The 19014-nt window shown below is 43.9% G+C and overlaps 1 protein-coding gene across 1 annotated transcript in view; it reads left to right on the top strand.

The window, feature by feature from the left end:
• CELSR1 (cadherin EGF LAG seven-pass G-type receptor 1) overlaps window positions 1-10798 on the top strand; it is a 180227-nt gene extending 169429 nt beyond the window's left edge. The window contains exons 28-35 of the mRNA XM_069849837.1: window positions 740-866; window positions 2853-2978; window positions 3285-3421; window positions 3932-4035; window positions 4847-5014; window positions 5906-6148; window positions 6447-6711; window positions 8597-10798. Coding sequence (XP_069705938.1) covers window positions 740-866; window positions 2853-2978; window positions 3285-3421; window positions 3932-4035; window positions 4847-5014; window positions 5906-6148; window positions 6447-6711; window positions 8597-8621 — 1195 coding nt within the window. The 3' untranslated portion in view covers window positions 8622-10798. The remainder of the gene's footprint in view (window positions 1-739; window positions 867-2852; window positions 2979-3284; window positions 3422-3931; window positions 4036-4846; window positions 5015-5905; window positions 6149-6446; window positions 6712-8596) is intronic.
• The last annotated feature ends 8216 nt before the right edge of the window (window positions 10799-19014 follow it).

The raw sequence follows: 19014 nt of genomic DNA, 5'->3' as shown, positions 1-19014 counted from the left end.
GCCTGTTCCCATCAATGTCTGTTTTGCCCAAAGCTCAGAATTTACCTGTGAACTGAAACATGGTTACCTAGTGGCAAGACAGCACCCCCCTATTTTTTTTCTTAAAAGGTAGCTGTATGAGATTTCAAAATGCTGCTTCTAGCTATTTGTTCAACCCTGGCTGTTGGCTGATTTTTTTGAGCTACTTTTTTAAATTTCCCTTAACAAATGGAGTATAATTGCTACTTAATGGCAGCTGTTTTACACATAATGCAATACTGCTGCCACTAGAGTTGTGACCATCTTTTGAAAGCATCTGTGGAAATAATGTGTTTAAGCAAACAAATATTCCTCTGAGTGCACTCCTTCCAAAACCTTGGGTTGTAATGAGAAGGAATGTGAGAGCGAACTCAACAAACAGAAATGAGACAGACATGGCCGTTTACTGCCCAGATCTCTTCCTCAGAATCAACAAGGCTGAACAGCATGGCCTGGGCAGACAGCCTGGTTTGTTTGAAGAAAACCTTGGAAACAAACTTGAAAAGAAATCATCTTTTTTTTTTTACCTGAATATGTTAAGTCACTGAGTGGTGCAATAAGAGAGTTGGGAACTAGATGCTGGTGAACACTGCCCTAACTCTCCCAAAGGTCTTTCCAGTTGGTGTATCTTCTCAGTACATGGCAGTGCCCATGCAGAGAGGTTGGGCTATTCTCTTGTATCCCGTTGTGCTACAAATGCACATATTCGTTTGCTTTACAGCTCTGTTCTGCGAACAGCGTTCCTGCTCTTGTTGCTCATCAGTGCCACGTGGCTGTTGGGGCTGTTGGCGGTGAACAGCGACGTCATGACTTTTCACTATCTCTTTGCCATTTTCAGCTGCCTGCAGGTAAGTTAGATGGCATCTTAGCTGAGAGAGACCTTGGTGAGCACACTGCTGCACCCAGACCTCCAAAAATCTGCTAAACATTAGCTGATTTAGGAAGAACAGAGATGTCATGTACAGTTTTTGCTCTCTTTTCTCAAAGTGAGGGTTCTTTTTACCAAAACCATAACTTCGAGTAATTTCATCTCTCACTTTTAATAATTCTAAAGATGTGTTCTACTATTATAACCTGTAACAGATAAATAACATAAGGCAATTATACCTCTGTCTTTTTGGAGACAAAAATCTTTGTTACTGTCTTTTATTTGGTCTTTGTTAACAGTTGTTCTGATGCTACGGAGATAAGACATCTTTAATTCAACCAGAGTGGATGGCTTCAAGTTCAAGGCTTTTGCAAATTAAGTTACTGTTTAAAGAAGTGACCCAAATAATGATTTCCAATTGCAACTCATTGTATTGGGGATTTACTGGGTTGCCTATCCTAGTGTACACACTTGTTAATTAAAGATGCAGGACTGGTTACTTGTAGGAGACTTGGCATGTATGTAGTCATGAAGGTTGATGTTGTTCACAACTTGAATGTGACTAAGGATAGCAGCAACTGTCACGTCAAGTGCCTGCAGTATTAAACCTGCTACTGCTAGCAGGTCATTCTTGTTAGCTGCAGCAAAACAGCCACAAATTGCAACCACAATGAAGAAGTCATCTGATGGGTCTCCTCCGGAGATGACTGTCCATGCCCTGAAAACACACCACATAGGCCAGCCTGGAGCAAGGTTGTTTTACCACTGCAGATGGTGTGCTCTGAAATAAATACACCTACTCAGGCTGTAAAACCAAGATTCCACAAGCCTAAAATTAAATTATATTAATATAAACCTAATGAGAGGGAGGAAAATCAGCAGCTGGAACTCCCCAAACTTGCCCAGAGAGGCACAGTGGTACGTGACATTTCACGTCACTGCCTTCGTTGAATTTGTATTTTTAAAGAGATTTGTGTGACTTTTATTAATGAATAATCCCAAAGTAGTAATGCCAGCTAAGATCATGTTTGAATATTTCAAAAGCGAGCTTGGCATTTAAAGTTTCTCTAAGTCAATTGCTTTGGCTGAAATCATGAAAATCGGGCATCTTGTGATGTTGGTACAGCTGTCACTTCATGAGTGATTGGCTTCTATATACCATATCTCCAACCAAAATTGATTACAATTTGGCAGCCGCATGAATTCCCTCAGAGCAAATATATCTGAAGGCACACATGTGTGCCCACTGCCCCCAGCAAAAGCTTTTAATGGGTGTTCCTGGCAGCCAAATATTGCCTGGCCCTGAGGATTTCAGTGATTTTTCCATCTGGCATTATTGCTGAACTGAGGAACATCTAGGGCAAAAGTTGGGACCTCTCTGCCCTCAGTATCTCTTCCCATCTCCCAAGGCTTTCTTAAGTTCTCTAAGCAACAATATTAAGGACACTTGCCACAGAAGTTCTCCATTTCCAGAGGTTTTCATTGCAAGCTATGATATTTTTACTGTGCTACTGTGCTGCTATTGATTTTGTCTCATTATCAGTGTAAAAGCTCTAAAATGTTAATGCAAGTACAGCCCTGAAACTCCCTACAGTGTCTTCCAGTAGGATACTGAGGTCCCTGTTAGATATTTTGAGAAGAACATTTTCTCCCAAACAACAAGGGAGAGTGACACCTACCACAATCTCTGCTCTGTAAATCCTGGAGGAATGCGTCATTGTCTGTGTTTTCTCAGGCCCTTTATGCACATTTTAACATGGAAACAAATTATGAATAACTTCTAGGCAATCAATCAATGCCATTTCAGTCAAAGACAGAAAATAGTTATTACTATTCAAAACATGGACTACCAAGTAGAATTCAGGAGTTATTTCAAAAAGGCTGTTCTCTAATATCTGATTGTATTTGCAGTTTGATGGTAATGAATCATTCAGATCTTTTTCTTCCTCTCTCTAAAATGACCCAGGGGCTGTTTATTTTCTTCTTCCACTGTGTATTTAACAAAGAAGTCAGGAAGCACTTGAAGAACACTTTAACTGGAAAGAAACCTCTTCCAGATGATTCCACTGCAACCAGAGCTACATTATTAACTGTAAGGAAATAACACTGGGAAAAACATGCAATTACTGGTAGAAGTTACCTAAATACACTTCTAAGTGGCTTGCCCGTAGTTAAGTGAATTGTCCGATTGATTTCAGTGACTTGTGCAAAGATTACTGACGGCATCTGTCAAAAGTTTTGATTACTGTTTTAATTAAAACTTTTGAAAGGAAAAACTCTTTTTCCTTGCCATTAAAACCACTTGGTTTTCCTTCAAGGATTTTAATGCACTTGTGGATAACACGGGGATTTGGTGGCATCACTCACTATTACATTGTGTCTTTTTTTTTCCCTTCAGCGATCTCTGAACTGTAACAACACATATATAGAAGAGCCCAATATGTATCGCACAACTATTGGGGAATCAACTGTCTCCCTAGAAAGCACCGTCAGGTCAGCCAAGAGCCACAATAGCTACCTTGCTTATATTCTCAGGTAATTAGGTGGCAGGTGCATGGCTTTCAGGTGCTTGCCCTACCCTTTTCCTTGCTCTTGTGGAAAACTGAAATGTTTTGGTTCAAATGCTGCTTGTTTCATGTCTTAACAGTTCTGGTTTATGTGACTGTCATTTTCTGCTGTGCATTTTCTTTTGCATGCATCTTCAATGGGGAGTTCTAACAGGGCAGTGGTTAACATAACTATTACCTTAACTATGTGGGCCGTGCTGCTTACCTGTTAAAATTCAGTCATGCCCCGAGGAATGGGATATAACTTGTTAACTTCAGACTTTTTCAGAGTGTGATTCATGTGGCCAAAGGCAGACAGCTGCATTAGGATAACCTATATCTTGATATAAAAGTGACCACACTGACAATCAAGCACAGGCTGGCTAGCATCCATTGCAGCTGTCTGCATTTGACCAGAAGAATCTCATCTATATGTCTGCCTCGTTGTTAAGAACAGTAAAGTGACCAAGAAAGTTGTACCTTGTTTATATTCTTTAAGGGATGAGGCTGCTCATAAGCTCAGTGGATCCTCAAGCCAAGCCAGGGCTGGTCAGACTGAAGCAGATTCCTCCATTTTTCATAGGAATCCATCAAAATCCAATGGTAAGAATTATTTCTAAATGCTTTAACCCAGTTGTGCACCTTTTCCTTCTCAACACTTTTTCAAAATCTTCTGTAACAGGAAGAATAGTTAGCCTAATTCGCTGTGTCAACTCATGCTTTTGGCATAAGGAGCTATGTAATGGTTGGTTTACTAGGGAATCTTGGAATGGAAATATCATGTATCTGCTTCTTATGATGGTTCAGTTTGAATCTGACAGCTGTTGACAGCTTCTGGCGTCCCCTTTCTTTCTCACAAATTATGTGCTGTTGGTCTTGATTTTTAATTGGAGATCTTTTAACGTCTGAGACCCTGAGGCAATATCCTCTTTTACTGCTGTGTGTTTCGTACAAGAGTATGAGAAGTGTCTCTTGCCTGAATTTCTTTCATTTAGGGTCTTGACGTTAAATCTTGCTGCCTTGTAGCAGTTCTTAAGAGTGCATTTGCAGATTCTTGTTATTCCTAGGTACCTTGGTTTGCCTGTGTGATGTGCCGGTTGAGGTCCTGTGGAATTATTGTTCTGCAAATTGAATAGAGTAAAAAGTGTCCCCGTTCTGTTCTGCACTTCTTATGCACATACAAGTTCCTGCCCCCTCACTAAGCCAAGCAGTTATGCTTCCCAGAATTGCTTAGATGGATGCCACAGTCCTTGTGAATGAATCCGATGTGCACTTACAGATAGATGCAAGAGCTTATCCCTGGCACAGCCTGAACGAGACGCCTGCATTTTCTTTCTCCTTGTGCATTTGTCAGATAGATTTGTTCAGCTCCTGTCTGCACTCTCATTGCTGTTTTCCTTTTCTACATTTGTAGAGCATGATTCAGACTCTGACAGCGAACTGTCGCTTGATGAACACAGCAGCTCTTACGCCTCCTCCCATTCATCAGACAGCGAGGAAGATGGGCTTGAGCCGGAGAAAAAGTGGAACACGTCCACTTCCAAGAATAATGAACATGGCCCACTCCACAGCACACCCAAAGGTACTCCCAGTGTGATGGGAGAGCAATGGGCTTATTCCCTTCTTTAAAATAGCTTTATTGTGGATGGGACAATTTTGCCAGGCTAGCAATAGAATTGAGGCAGCATCCCTACCGCTGTGTCTTGCTTTTTCTTCCACCCAAGGGCTTGTTCACGGGGGTGACGGCAAGTAAAAGAATGCTTGTGTAGAACTGTGACTTGTGGTCCTCAAACCCCAATCAGTGGGTTTGCAGGTAGGTGCTACACAGCCAGGAAGGTCCCGTATGAAGGAAAAAGAAGACTCCCATGGTCGTCAGTAAGGAGCTGGTTATTTTAAGGGCAGGGGGAAGAAATAACTGCCTCTCCTCATACAATACAGACATACAGATTTAATGGATTCAGGGAAATCATGAACCTAAAGAGTGGGAGATCACTGGCCATTGATAGTAATACTCTGTGGCAGAGTGCAGGCATTTCTAGTCACAGTTCACCTTGTTCTAAAGATAAGACAGTTTAGAGTGACAAATGTCCGGGCTGTGTACTGGTGCTCTGTACGGACATAGCATGAGGTGCCTCAGGTACCCTCACCCTTCAGAAGCCAGCATCCCCAGGGAGCTGCTGAGATTGCTGGCCCTGGAGAGCTGAGAGAGCAGGTTTGACTTACCTCACAGTAACAGAGCCTGCGACCTTAACCTTGCTCTGGGAAGGGCTTGGGACACCCTGCCATCCTACCAGGCATGTTTTGTGGGTGTTGTTGCACCCCAAGGGCAGTGCAGTCCAGCTAGGATCATCTGAAGGATTGCTCTGGTTTGACCCACCACTCCTCCCCAGCCACAAGGAACAGGACTGGCTGGGCAGAGATTAAGAAAACCTATAAAAAGTGGGTTTCGAGCTAGTGTTTTTTTCAATTGCAGTTGATACCCTTCCCAATCACGTGAAACCCTATTGGCCCACAGAGTGTGTAACAGCCAGCGACAGCGAGGACCCCAGCGGGAATCAGAAACTCAAAGTCGAGACCAAGGTCAACGTAGAGCTTCACAGAGAAAACCAGGTGAACCACAGCAATGAAGCACCCCAGGACAAGGAGAATGAAGGGCAGCAGAAGGAGAACAGACCTCTCTCCCACCAGAATAACCAGCAGCCGGAGCAGAGGAAAGGTAACGTGGCAACCCAGCCTCACAGCTGGACTGGGAGACAGGAGATTAATGAGCATTAATTAATTGATATGGTATCTCTATCAGGGAGGAGGACTTTCCGAATTACTCTAGCCTATGTAACCAGATAGGTCATGAGAAGCCAGTAGGTAGTTGCTGAAGTCTAATATTTTCAAATAAAGTGACAAACTAGAAGTCTGATTAAAAAATATAAAATGTCACTTGTTGTATGTGTTCGGCATGATAGATGAAATTGCTCATGCATTTCAAATTTCTCATTATTCCCTCTTTTCTGTAACAGGCATCTTAAAAAATAAAGTCACCTACCCTCCCCCACTGGTGGATAAGAATATGAAGAATCGACTGCGGGAAAAGCTATCGGATTACAATCAGACCACAATCTCATCCAGGGCTACTTCCCTGGGGACAAATGATGGGGTCCGCTCTCCCTCGGACTCAGGTGTGACAGTAAAGAATGCTCGGAGGGAGCAGTCTCGAGACCAGCTCAACGGCATGGCCATGAACCTCCACGTGGGAACAGGACATGCTGACACCTCTGACTCAGAGTAAGTGCAACATCAAGATGCCCTGGCTCTCATGGCTCTGGCCTCTCCTTCTGCTTTCTAGCCCCAAACTCCCACTGAGCAAGGATTTCACTTGGTACGGGATTAGAGGCCGTCACCAGTGACTGTACCGAGTGGTTGTCCATACCACGTCTGCAAGCCACAGCGTTTCACTGATGAGAAGGCCAAACCCAGGTATCATGAGCAAGGTGCTGGGACAGTCACCTGTCACTGGTCACCCTAGTGTGCTCTGAATTGTTAAGCTGCTGTGCTACTGGTACGCTGGGGACAGAAACAATCTAGCTCTGCCCCATCTCCTTGCTATGGGACTTGCTACACTTGGCTTGATGAACCGTGGTCACAGTGAATCAGTCTCCGACATTTACATAAATTATCTATCCCCTTTCTGCCTGGTGAGCTGCCAAGATCATCACCTTCCCCAGCCCATCACCACAACAAGGGTGGGATTTTTTTGCTCCCTCACTGCCAGGCAACCAGGATGGCTCAGCAATGCCCACCCATGGTCTCAGGAGCCATGTGTGCCATCAAGGGTGCTCTGTTCAGAGCTGCTTCCTGCTTCTCTGCCCTCAGCCCCTTGCCTTCACTCCCCTTGGACCATGAGAACAGTTGTTTTTAATTCTTTCACCTGTCCTCCCCTTTTGCAGCAGTATGTTTGGGGCCATTAGGGACTTAACCACTAACAGGGTACAGTTAATTATAATGTGGCCAGGCACCCAAAGAAGAGGATAAGTGCAGGGCAGACATGGAGCAACAATTCTTGGTGGGCGTCCGGTAAGACGAAAAAGAGCTTTTGTGGGTGTGTGGCAGCCAGCGTGGAAGAGGGTGGTTGAGGGCAAGACCCCAGTGAAGACGATCCCTGAGGAAGCCCATTGTCTTAGGGGAGAAAGGCACGAGGCTGGGGGGATCAAGGAGAGGGCATCCAGCTGGGTGGAGGGAGACCATTGCTGGGGCAGGAGATCCAAATTCTGCAGAGAATGTGCCATATCAAACTAGTGACTCTAAATTACCGGGTGAGAAATTCCCACCCAGTGCATGGTGATCAATGTGTGCGTTTGCCAACGTAAGCTTGATCAAACATTAAGAGAAGGCTGAGCAATCTTTCAGCCAAAGGGTATTCTCAAAAACCTTGTTGCTCATCATAATTCTCGCATTTAAAATGAGGACAACAGCCATACACGAAGTTCTGCACAAACATTTTATGCACATAATCTTTCTTGTAGTAACACAAATAATACTCGTTCTTTTTCCAAATCAAGAGAAAATTTCTCAGCCAGCTTTAACTCTGACATTGTCCCACCATTCTTTAAATACTCATGTTGTCTGGGTGCACAGACCATTCCGAGCTCACTATGATACATCTTTGGACTGCTAGGATCTGGCTGTTGAAATATATCCTGGTTAGCCAGTAAAGAGATGTCTTTAACAAGTAATAACAATGAGACATCAATCACTGGAAAATAACTAGCCAATTTGTACTAAGCAACTGTTTTATGTCCATACCCTTTATGTACTGTAAAACTCTGCCGTTTGACAGCAGAATGCATGAATCTGTTTGAAATACCAGGTTTCTAATTCTTCGTAAGTTTTGTGCGTGAACCTCACATCTCCACTTAAGCATTAGCCTAATACAAGCCCTCCATAAAGCTTCTTCTAAAGAGTGCATCTCCTCCGTGCTGCCCAGAATTGTTGCTCCCAGCTGACCTTCCCCTCCAGGGTAGCATCCCCCTTGCAAGCGTTGGCTTGGCAAGGCATGGTAACTTCACGGAGCATGAGCCCTTACTATAAAGGTTTAGGTGGTTTTGGGTGGAGTGGTTTGCTTCTGCCTGTTTAACCCTAAGCCTGCATGGTTACTTCTTCTCACTAACAGAGGCAGTAATGAAACTTCAATTTGAACCATCAGGAAACTGTGATCGCTGCTGCGTGGTTCTGGACTCCTTGGCACGGGGTTGCTGCCTTCCTGCCTCAGACTTCGCCGGAGTGGCTGCACAGCAACGAAGAGGTGGGCATCGATACCCACGTGGTTTCATGTTATGGCAGACTCCTGACCGCTTGCGGTGGAGACACAGTGTCCGATGTGCCTGCAGTAAGCCTGCTGTGTGGTACGCTCTGTGCGGCATGAACCTGTGCCAAAACGCATGGAAATGGCCACAGGGATGCACTGTGAGGGGTGGATACCTGCTTGCAATGTGGACAGTGCTGCAGGGATTGCTTACTACTGGGGAGAACCAAGGAAAAACACATTATTGTCGCAGTGGACCTACAGTAAGTCCATCCATCAGCCTTAAGACAAGCACCAGGAGACATCTCTTGTGGGGTTTTGTCTGGCTACAGTGTGAACCCTTCGGCTTGTGGGGCTCTAGGGAGAAATATCCCAACAAGTGTCCTTTTGTTTCTATGCCAGCATCTCTATCCACCCAATATGGACATGTCGTCTTAAGAAAAAAAAAATCCTTTATATATATATAAAAAGTGTAGATACTTTTATATATTTTGTATGGTGTTGCTAAAGAAAAAGTTACTTTGTATATTTTACATTTATACCGATCTTCTTAATTTGATAATAGGAAATCAATTAAAAGAGGTTTTGATATTTTTTATATGAACATTGCACAACATTACTTGAATTTGGCATTTGATAAAGTAACAGGTTTGCGTGGAAGCCACCTTAAAATGCCATGTTGTTTTCAAAGTAATACAGTAAAGATTACATCAAAATCCATGACTTTAATTTATAAGTTTTGTTGACAAGTTTTGGGATATTTTAGGGACACAGTACGTTTTGTTTGTAACCTCTTCTAAAACCCATGAAAAATGTTTTGTGTTTTCATTTCTTGGTATTTTGGCCTCTTCTCTCAAGTGCACTGAAATGTTCAGCAGCTGAACTTCAGGACTAAAAATAAGTCATATCTTCGTCTAAGATTTCAACATAGTCCTTGTCTGGAAGAAGTCAAATCACTTTCCCTTACCAAGACATGAAAACAAGTGGTGTCATTGTATGGCAGGTTTTGACTTTGGTCTGGGTCTGCAACAAACCAGTGCTCTGCGTGTCCCACCAAGAAGGTCCTCCTCCTGCGGGGCAAGTTCTGCCATAGGCACGGTATTTTATTTTACTGTTAGTTTCTTTCCCACTGTAGTTATCGTGTTGCTAATCAAAGAGTGAAATATGATTCTTTAAGGATGTCCAGGTTTCATCGCCCAGCACTTTGACAAAGCCCCGGCCGCCTTGGTGTTTCAAAAAGCACGTGGAAGGCTTAAGGTTTCATTTTTCCCACAAAATATGCTTGTTTCACAAGTATAGGAAAGTTAAGCATGACCTATCAGCCAGCTTCACCTTCCTACGGTGTTTACAAGAAAAGGAAACAAGAAAAAAAAAAGGTGTGAAAAAGTTTGCATCCAACAGCGTGGAGCAAAGCTCTGCTGGCAGCACCCGACGGTGGGAATATGCGTCTCAAAGGGCAGCATTGGTAAGGCTGTGACCTGCTCTTTGCTGCCAAGGATTTCAGGAGCTCCTCACTAGCCGTAGCGTCCCTTTTGGGAAAGTATTGGCTTTTGTTCCTGTAACTGTGTGCATGAAAGGGAAAAAAAAACAGAAAATGAGGCTAAATAAAATGCAGCAGTTGAGGAAAAAATGAAATAATATATACTGTAATCGTGGTTGCATTATATTCCTATGCATTTTCAGATTTATTGAGGAGGCCTTTGGAAAGGGAAAGGGATGCTGTTCCTTTAAAAATTGTGCAACATACTGTGTGACATGTTCTGACTGAAAAAAGTTCTGAATGTTTTAAGGGTCTGGCACTTGGCTGTGTGTTCAGGCATTGTGTATAACCCATGCTAGTTGTTTTTGCATCTGTGTATGTATATTTTGTCCCAGTGAGATGTAGGTAGTTTTATTTTGATCAGAATTGTTGCAGTAAATGATGGTCAGTTGTATTAATGACAAAAAAAATTAAAACCTATTTTTATGACTTTTTAAAAGCTTTATGGCAGATTAGACACTGGAGGTTGTTTTTTTTAACAAATGTATATTTATTAATGTGCAGAACACTGGAATTGCAGCACAGATGAAAGGAGAATTTACAATAAATTAAGAAATTTTTTTTGAACTTGTAATTTGGTTTATTGGTTTATTTTTGGTTCATTTTAAGTGCAGTATAGGTGCATATTTATTTGGTTTAAGTGCAGTACAGATGCTGAGGCCCCAAATGGCATTTCCCAGGATTTACAAAGTGGCAGGAACAAGGACGTACGGGTACCCATTGTGAGCATTGCATCTCAGTCCAGACGTGTGGCACTTGTCACACATAGAAAATAGCCCATGGAATAACAGCCCTCTCTGCTAACCTGAAGCAAAGCAAACTGCCAGGGAAGCACTGGGTTTAGGAAAGGCAGTTGGAGAGGAGCTAGAGGGGTGGGGCACCCAGCCCAGCCCACGAAAGCACAAAAGCCTGCAATGAGCAGAACATGTTTGGACTTTCTCGGCTTTCTCAACTGAGGCCAAGATATGGTCTTGCTTACTTTTTACTTTTTAGGCTGTTGTGCAGGTCTTCATTCATGTGCCTCATGAGGCACAGCAGTGACTTGCACGTGCCAGCTTTCTGGAAATAAAAGTAGTTCTCAGTGTCATCTCACCAGCTTTTCCATAAATGTGTCTAAAAGTTAGGCAATAAACTGGGAGGGTGTGAGGTCAGGGGAAGAGATCGTGGTTACTGCCATGATTTAGGGGCGAAATCAAGGACAGGTGCTTCCGTTTGCAAACAGCTCTGCCAAAACTTGCCATTAAATAAAACCAAGTTGTTAGCGCAAAGGGAGACTGTTCTAATTTTATTGTACAAGCTCATTTTTTCTTCTTAAGTACTAGTTCACTTTACTGTAGTAAAGCATAAATAAGCTCCAGGGTTTCGTGCAGGCTGGATAGTTATGGGACAGACCAGCCCATGATCCTGTCTGCAGTAATGGCCAACAGCAGATGTTTAGGAAAAGAGGATTATTGGTCACATGTTACACAGCAAGACAACCCCAGAACAGTCCACAGCCCCCAGCATGGTGCAGCTCAGGATGTCCCAGCAGGAGGTGTTATCCTTGTCTCCCATAGTCCATTTTTTTCCTCCAGCAGCGTGTCCCGTTGTGTTTTGGACCCACATAAACTTCTGGTGTGAAGTGGTTGTCCGATTCAGTCACAAGGAGCAAGAGAAAGTTCTTATTCATCTTCAGCTTCCTTCCTGTCCCATGGTGGACACCTTTGCTGCCAGTAGCATGAGAAGCAATGAGCAATCATTTCTCAGTCACCTTCTCATGGTCAAAGAGGATGACAGGCTCTGTCATAGAGGGCTTGGGTTGTCGCTTTGCACCTGAACAGCTCAGATCTCTGTAATTGTTCCTCGCACAGAAACAGCTGTACCTAGTAGCCTGCCTTTTTCAACCCATTCCAAGGTCTAATGTAGCCTTTCTGGGGATGGCAGCGAGAGGAGACCAGAGCAGTCCACAAAATGAAAGCAGTAGGTCTATGAACAACCAAAAAAAATACGTTATCTCCATTTCACTCCCTTTTCCTGTCCAGTCCTTACAGTGACATTTGGCTTAAGCAAACTTTAAGAAAAAGACGACTCCGGAAGAGATGAACCAGTAGCAGCTTCATGACACACTAAGGCTGCAGTAACCTAAGTGATCACATTGACCAGCTATATCCAGGGTGCTCAGGCATTTCTCTGATGTTACTTTGTTCATATCATTATGTCGTGCTTAGCAGCAGTTTGCTCAGCTGCAGAGGAAGCTCCTGACAAGGTCTGGGGCAGAAGGAGTGGGAGAGCGGTGTTTCCAGAAAGGAGAACCCCTGGCAGCCCTGGTGAGATGTTCTGTACCGCCACATCATCTGCAGCACCAAGGCCAGTCTGGACCCCGCTGCTTTTTCTGCAGAGTTTCGGCCTTGCCTTTATGCTCCTCTTTGCACTTACACAGCTCGCTTTTCCTCCCTGTAAGCAGCAGTTTGCAGTGGACCCTTTTTCCATTTTAGTCTCTTGATTTTTTGGATCTATTCTTCAGTTTCTTGTGCTCATTTGGGGTTTTAGTCATGTCTGTGAGGATGCCTGCAGTCCTTTAGAGCATCTGCTGTCTTTTTTTATTTCATCATTTTAACCATGAATGAAAATACCAAATGCAACTAAGCCCAAGAGGGCTCTTATAAAACTTCCTTTCTTGCCAAGCAAGTTTTGCACCTCCCTAATATCGATTAATATCAGCCCACGCTGACTATTTTTTGCTTATCAAAATGCCACGAGGGAACAACATCAAACCACTTATTGAAGGTGTCCCATCTGCTGCTCCTCTACCTGCCATGTCAAGCACGGTATTAAAGAAGAAAATCAGATTAATCTGACATGCATGCTGCAAAGAGACCGTGTTAAGTCATTATTGTAATCTAAATACTTAAAAGTATTTGTAAGTGTCCTCAGGATCCCCCCTGGGGTTCTGTATTGGGCTGGTGTCTCCTCTTCTGTCTCGGTCAGACATCTGCTGCCGACACACCTCTGCTCAAAACCCACTGTTAATAGGATATCCACTCCTTCAAAATCAAATATTATTTACTCTGAGCATATTTTCTGTATTTAAAGAGAGACCCAAACTAATGTCACTCTGAACTGGTGCTTCATGGAGACATCTGAGGCTACTGCAAGAGCCCAGCCTCTGCACTGGGTCAGGAGACACCGTTCAGTTCAAGTACCTCCATATGGAGAGGACTGTGCTTAAGCTGAGAGCTGCTCTGCCTCTCTGACAGCTGCCTTGAGTCCCAGCACAGCCTAAGGCTTCTGGAGCCCATCCTGACCTTTGCAAAGCCATAATTTTAAATCCAATCCACTTGCAAAATAAAAAAGGACCTCAAAGCTTCAGCTTCCCAGGTGCTGCTGCTCTTTTTCATTAAAATAGTTGCAATGCATCCAGTTGGGTTGTTTCCAGTATTGGATTCTTGAGGTTGAGGGTTTATTTCCTGCAAATATAACAGTCTGCAAAAACACCGGACCTCTTGCTCTTGGTCATTCGACAGCAGCTCTGTGTCAGTCCAACTTGCATGATCTTGCTTGCATGTTAAGCCTGTATCACACTTTCCAAGGGAACAGTACAAGGTGGGATCTGTATTTTTGTTAGATACTCATATGCTCAAAGAAATAACAAGTATGTGATGTCCTGTGCACGTATAAACAGGGCAACTGAATCAGTGGCTCCCTGTCTCTGATGTTAAATGCAGCGTTACAAAGTACAAGAGATTCCAATCCCAAGGGAGCCTTGCAGCCCCCGGCTCCTACATCAAGTTGCTGGGCGCTGCTGGAAAATCACTCAGCAGCACCAAAACTCCACTTGCTAGTGAGCACTCACCAAGGCTGACTGGAGTGTTCGCAGCAGAAAGCTAAACAGGCAAGTTTTGCAGTGACATGAATACAGAGGAAGAATAATAAAACATTTACAGCACATCGCAAGCCACCCATAATAAAATAGGTGTGCTGGAGCAAGCACCCTGAAGGTACAGAGAGATAAGAGTGCTCTTCAATCAAAGCAGCTGCGTTCCTAGTGCATGCACATCAGATTAAAAAAAAAAAAAAAGAACCTACAGCAATAATTTCATTCGTTATAAAGCAGTTCCCAAAAGGCCTCTTAACCCAAAAGGTTAAGAGGGATAAGAATACCTGATTTTTAAGGAAATAAATATGTCCTTCACCTGGATCCATTCCATGTGGTCTTTTCAGGTTAGGAACATCCTGCTGAACCCAATACAAACAAGCAGCAGCTGCAGTTGGAAGCCAGCGAAGTGAACAAGTTTCCAGGTGAAGCAGTAAATCACAACCTGACTTTGAGAAAAATTGGTTCATTTCATGACATGTTTCAATTTTCTGGATTAAACAAATGAGAATGGTTAACTCCTTCACTTCCAGCTGCACAGGGAACAGGTTTGGGGGATGGAAAGGGTCAGGGAAACGCCCTTCTGGCTTAGGGCTAGGGGTTAAAGTTAGGGTTAGGAGTTAGGGTTCATTCCACTGGCACAAAATGGCCAAACTAAGGGGGGCAAGCAGGTGGTCAGGAAGGACCAAGCTGCCATGTCACCAAAGCATCTTCTGACTGGAAGAGACCAGATGCAGAGTGCTCCTGTTTTTAACAAAGCATTTAGCTTGACTCTGTGGGTACGCAGATACGTGCCATGCATCCTTTGGGATTTGCTGCTAGCTCTGTGGTGAAACAGCCTCTCTCTAACTGGAAAGGAGCCTTGCCTCCACTAGGCTGGATTTTCATAGCACATGCTCAGTACAGCAGCATTAGCTACAAGGATGAGTTACAGCTGATGCCCATTGCAATTAAGGAGTTAAACAGTTCTGACAAGGGTCACATGAGCAGAGTTGCCTGCTCCGATCCCCAGGATCAACTTTTTGTGCTTAGAGAGTAATTACACCTTCCTCTTGATCCATCAGTGATGCTCAGCCTCTGGATTCAGACACGAGGTAACTTGTAGGGAGCCACCTTAAAAGTCATCAGTCTGAAATCCTCTCCTCTCAGTAGTGAATTCTCCTACTTTCTCTGTAATTCAAGCACTGCTGTTATATTGCAGTGCAGAGGAGACACACCAGATGAGGATGTCCTTTGCTTCATGTGGCTTAAATAAGTTTCAACACCTGTCTACTAATCAGTGCATAAAGATTTTTATTGGGGTATCTCTTTCACCCTAAAAGCTAGGTGTAAAACTAGCCCAGTGTAAAAACCTTATGCCATAAGATCCAATATTTAAAACTGGTGTAGGCTATTCTGATGAATTTCCATAGGTATTAAAATAGCAATAAGTATTAATAGTACATAAAGTGATCTTCACTTTAAAAGGTATGCTTGAAATCTTTCAAACTTGCAATAAATTAATCACACGGTTTTACTACATATAGCAAATATCATAGAACATGGAATCATAGAATGGTTTGGGTTGGAAGGGATCTTAAAGATCATCTAGCTCTAACCTCCCTTCCATGGGCTGGGACACCTTCTAGATCAGGTTGCTCAAAGCACCATCCAACCTCGCCTTGAACACTTTCAGGGATGGGGTATCCGCAGCTTCTCTGTGCAACTTGTTCTAGTGCCTCACCACCCTAGAGAACAATTTTTCCCTTATATTTGATCAAAATCTACCCTCTTTCAGCTTAAAACCGTTACCCCTTGTCCTATCATTACATGCCTTGGCCTACAGGAAATCTAGAGAGGATGTTTTTTAAAAAAAAGGGGGGTTGTTTCTCCTTTTCCATCCATTGGGAACTTCACCAGACTACCACAGCTTCTCAAATATGATGCATAGTGGCTTAGCAAATTCATCCACCAGTTCCCTCAAGATTCATGGATGTATCTCATTAGGTCCCATGGACTTGTGGACCTTCATGTTTCTTAGATGGTCTCACACCCAATCTTCTCCCACCGTGGGTGGTTCTTTGATCTCCCTTTGTCATCCGTGACTTGGGCAGTGTGGCTTGAGCCCTTGCCGGTGAAGACTAAGGCAAAAAAGTCATTGAGCACCCAGGCTTCTCTACATGCCAGGAAACCAGGCCTCCCTTTTCCTTCCACAGAGGGCCTACATTTTCCCTAGTTTTTTTTTATCATGAACATACCCATACAAGCTTTTCTTTTTGCCTTTGATGTCCCTGGACAGATTCAATTCTATCAGGGCTCTAGGTGATTTATCAGCTCCGTTAGCTGATGTGCTAAGAATGTTCCTCTGCCACGGAGCTGGTTGGTGTGACAACCTGTAGAGTCCTTCATGTACTCCCAGAAAGGAGTCATAGATAAAAATGTGTGACTGGTATAAAAACCCACCTCAAGTAACTAGCTTAAAATAAAAACTGCCTTTAATTCAACACGGATCTTAAATCCACCTCTAGTTATCTCATTTCTCTATAGCAGTCCTTTTAATGTTTATAATCCATCCTTCTTTGATGTTTATAATTTTATACAAAGCCTCATCTAGTGTAATGAAGCCATACCAGACTGTCTGAGCTTGCTTTGCCATCAGGCAGGAGCTGCAGCAGGGCTGGAGATGAAGCGTTTCAGATGTACAGGTTGCCAAAGAGATCTGTGCTACTCCTCACCCCTTTTTTCCCGAGGCAAATTTCCCTGGAGTCCTTCAAATAAGGAAGAAGTGTTACATTGCTGGTTCTAACTCCTCAGTTTCTCCTCCGACACTGCAGTGAGCACAGTCCAGGATTTTCCTGCTGTACTGGTGTTTATCAGCCCTGGAGAAAGCAGCAGACTAGGAGACAGAGAGAAGCAATTGCCCGAGCACCTGCCCCAGAGGTGAGGAGGCCACGGGGCATCTTCCCTACTCCAGAGGATCAGGGTGAACCTCACATCTCTATTCTAACCAAATTTCATTAGAATCAGAAGAGAATTGGATACCTAGAAGAATGAAACAGCTGGCTCCCATCAAGTTGATGCTATATTCCTCTGAGTCTCTTCTTTCATACCTATTGGCTTTCTCAGAGCAAAAGAAGAAAAAGAAGAATTCACCATTTGTCCAAGAATCCAGCTTGAAGTTTGGCAGGACAACCCGGATGGCCCATCGTCCAGTCAGAACTGCTGGGTAACAGCTACTACTTGCAGAATAAGTCCAGCTCATTGCAATGCCAGAGACACAAACCCAGGAGGCAAAAGCGCCAGAGGAATTTTCATCACCAGAGAAGTCCAGGGTGGGGCAGCTGGGTCACTTTTCTCTTGAAGAATCTTCTTGAGGGAAGTAGGCCTCCTGTTGCTTTATTTAAAAGGCTGGTGTTTTCCTGAGAGCATCCTCAAAGCTAGTGCTGCTGAATGGGAATGATGCCAATGAATTATCAAAGTTCAGAGCGGGGCAGCCTCCTGGGAGAATTTGATATCTCTCCACATATTTCATTGTTTCTAGGATCTTAAAACTTCCAGAGTGAGTTTGAAGCTCTTTTGTATTGAAGAGATCACTCTACATGCTGTAAATCTGCACAGAATGAGGATTTTTCCATTCTCAAGCTTCTCTAGCTGATGCTGTTATGTTTACAGAATCACAGAATCACTAGGTTGGAAAAGACCCACAGGATCATCGAGTCCAACCATTCCTACCAATCACTAAACAATGCCCCTCAGCACTACATCCACCCGTCTCATCCACCTCCAGGGATAGTGACTCAACCACCTCCCTGGGCAGCCTGTTCCACTGCCCAATGACCCTTTCTGTGAAAAATTTTTTCCTGATATTCAGTCTGAACCTCCCCTGGTGGAGCTTGAGGCCATTCCCCCTTGTCCTGTCCCCTGTCACTTGTGAGAAGAGGCCAGCTCCCTCCTCTCCACAACCTCCTTTCAGGTAGTTGTAGAGAGCAATAAGGTCTCCCCTCAGCCTCCTCTTCTCCAGGCTAAACAACCCCAGGTCTCTGCTGCTGCTCGTAAGACCTGCTCTCCAGCCCCTTCACCAGCCTCATTGCTCTTCTCTGGACTCGCTCCAGAGCCTCAACATCCTTCTTGTGGTGAGGGGCCCAGAAAGTTTAGTAAAATGCAAGACATTTTAGAAAAGAAAAAAATCTTAGAAATTCAGCAAACTAAACCCAAAGGCTAGTGTTCATCAGACCCTTCACACACTCAAATAACTGTAAGAATCTGGTGCTAGTTCTCAAAAAAACCCAAACAACAACCAAAAACTCCTTTTTACCTCCAGCCATTCAAGAGCCAGATGAAGTTTAACTTACTGTGAAAGTGACTGACCAGCACAGCATGGTGCAGGGGACAGAGGAAAGACAGGACCTGAACTCTAAATAAAAAATATGTGTTTTCCCTGTTGTCGGGGCTGTCACTGACCTGACTTGTACTGTGGTTGCTGCTCGGCCCCAGTGGGAGTTAGGATCTAAAATCCTGCTGCCTCTCGGCTGGCTCATCAGTGTGCTGACATAGAGCAGCTTTGTCACTGATTTGAACAAACCCACCGACTGCTAATTCTTCCAATGTATTGGCTCAGCAAAAATCTGAAAAAAGGGGGAAACTTTACAATTATTGATGCAGTAATTACTCTTCCTACAGCCTCCACCTCGCACGGAGGAGGCGCACAGCAGGGGCACGAATGTGATGTCCTGGTGCCTCCTGGTGCCGAAGCCGGGAGCTGCAGGCGGCTCCACTGCATCATCCAAACGTGCCACGCTGAGGTGATCATTGCATTTCTGATGGATAATTTCATTGCATTTAATTCATTAAAGCATGAAATTCCAGCAGTAGAAATGTCTCTATAGGCTGCTCTGCCAGACTACCCCGAAAAGC

This window comes from Phaenicophaeus curvirostris, chromosome 1, assembly GCF_032191515.1.
Source record: "Phaenicophaeus curvirostris isolate KB17595 chromosome 1, BPBGC_Pcur_1.0, whole genome shotgun sequence".
NCBI classification, from domain to species: Eukaryota; Metazoa; Chordata; class Aves; order Cuculiformes; family Cuculidae; genus Phaenicophaeus; species Phaenicophaeus curvirostris.
Note: the sequence above shows the minus strand (reverse complement) of the source record. Positions and strands in the feature narration are given on the sequence as shown.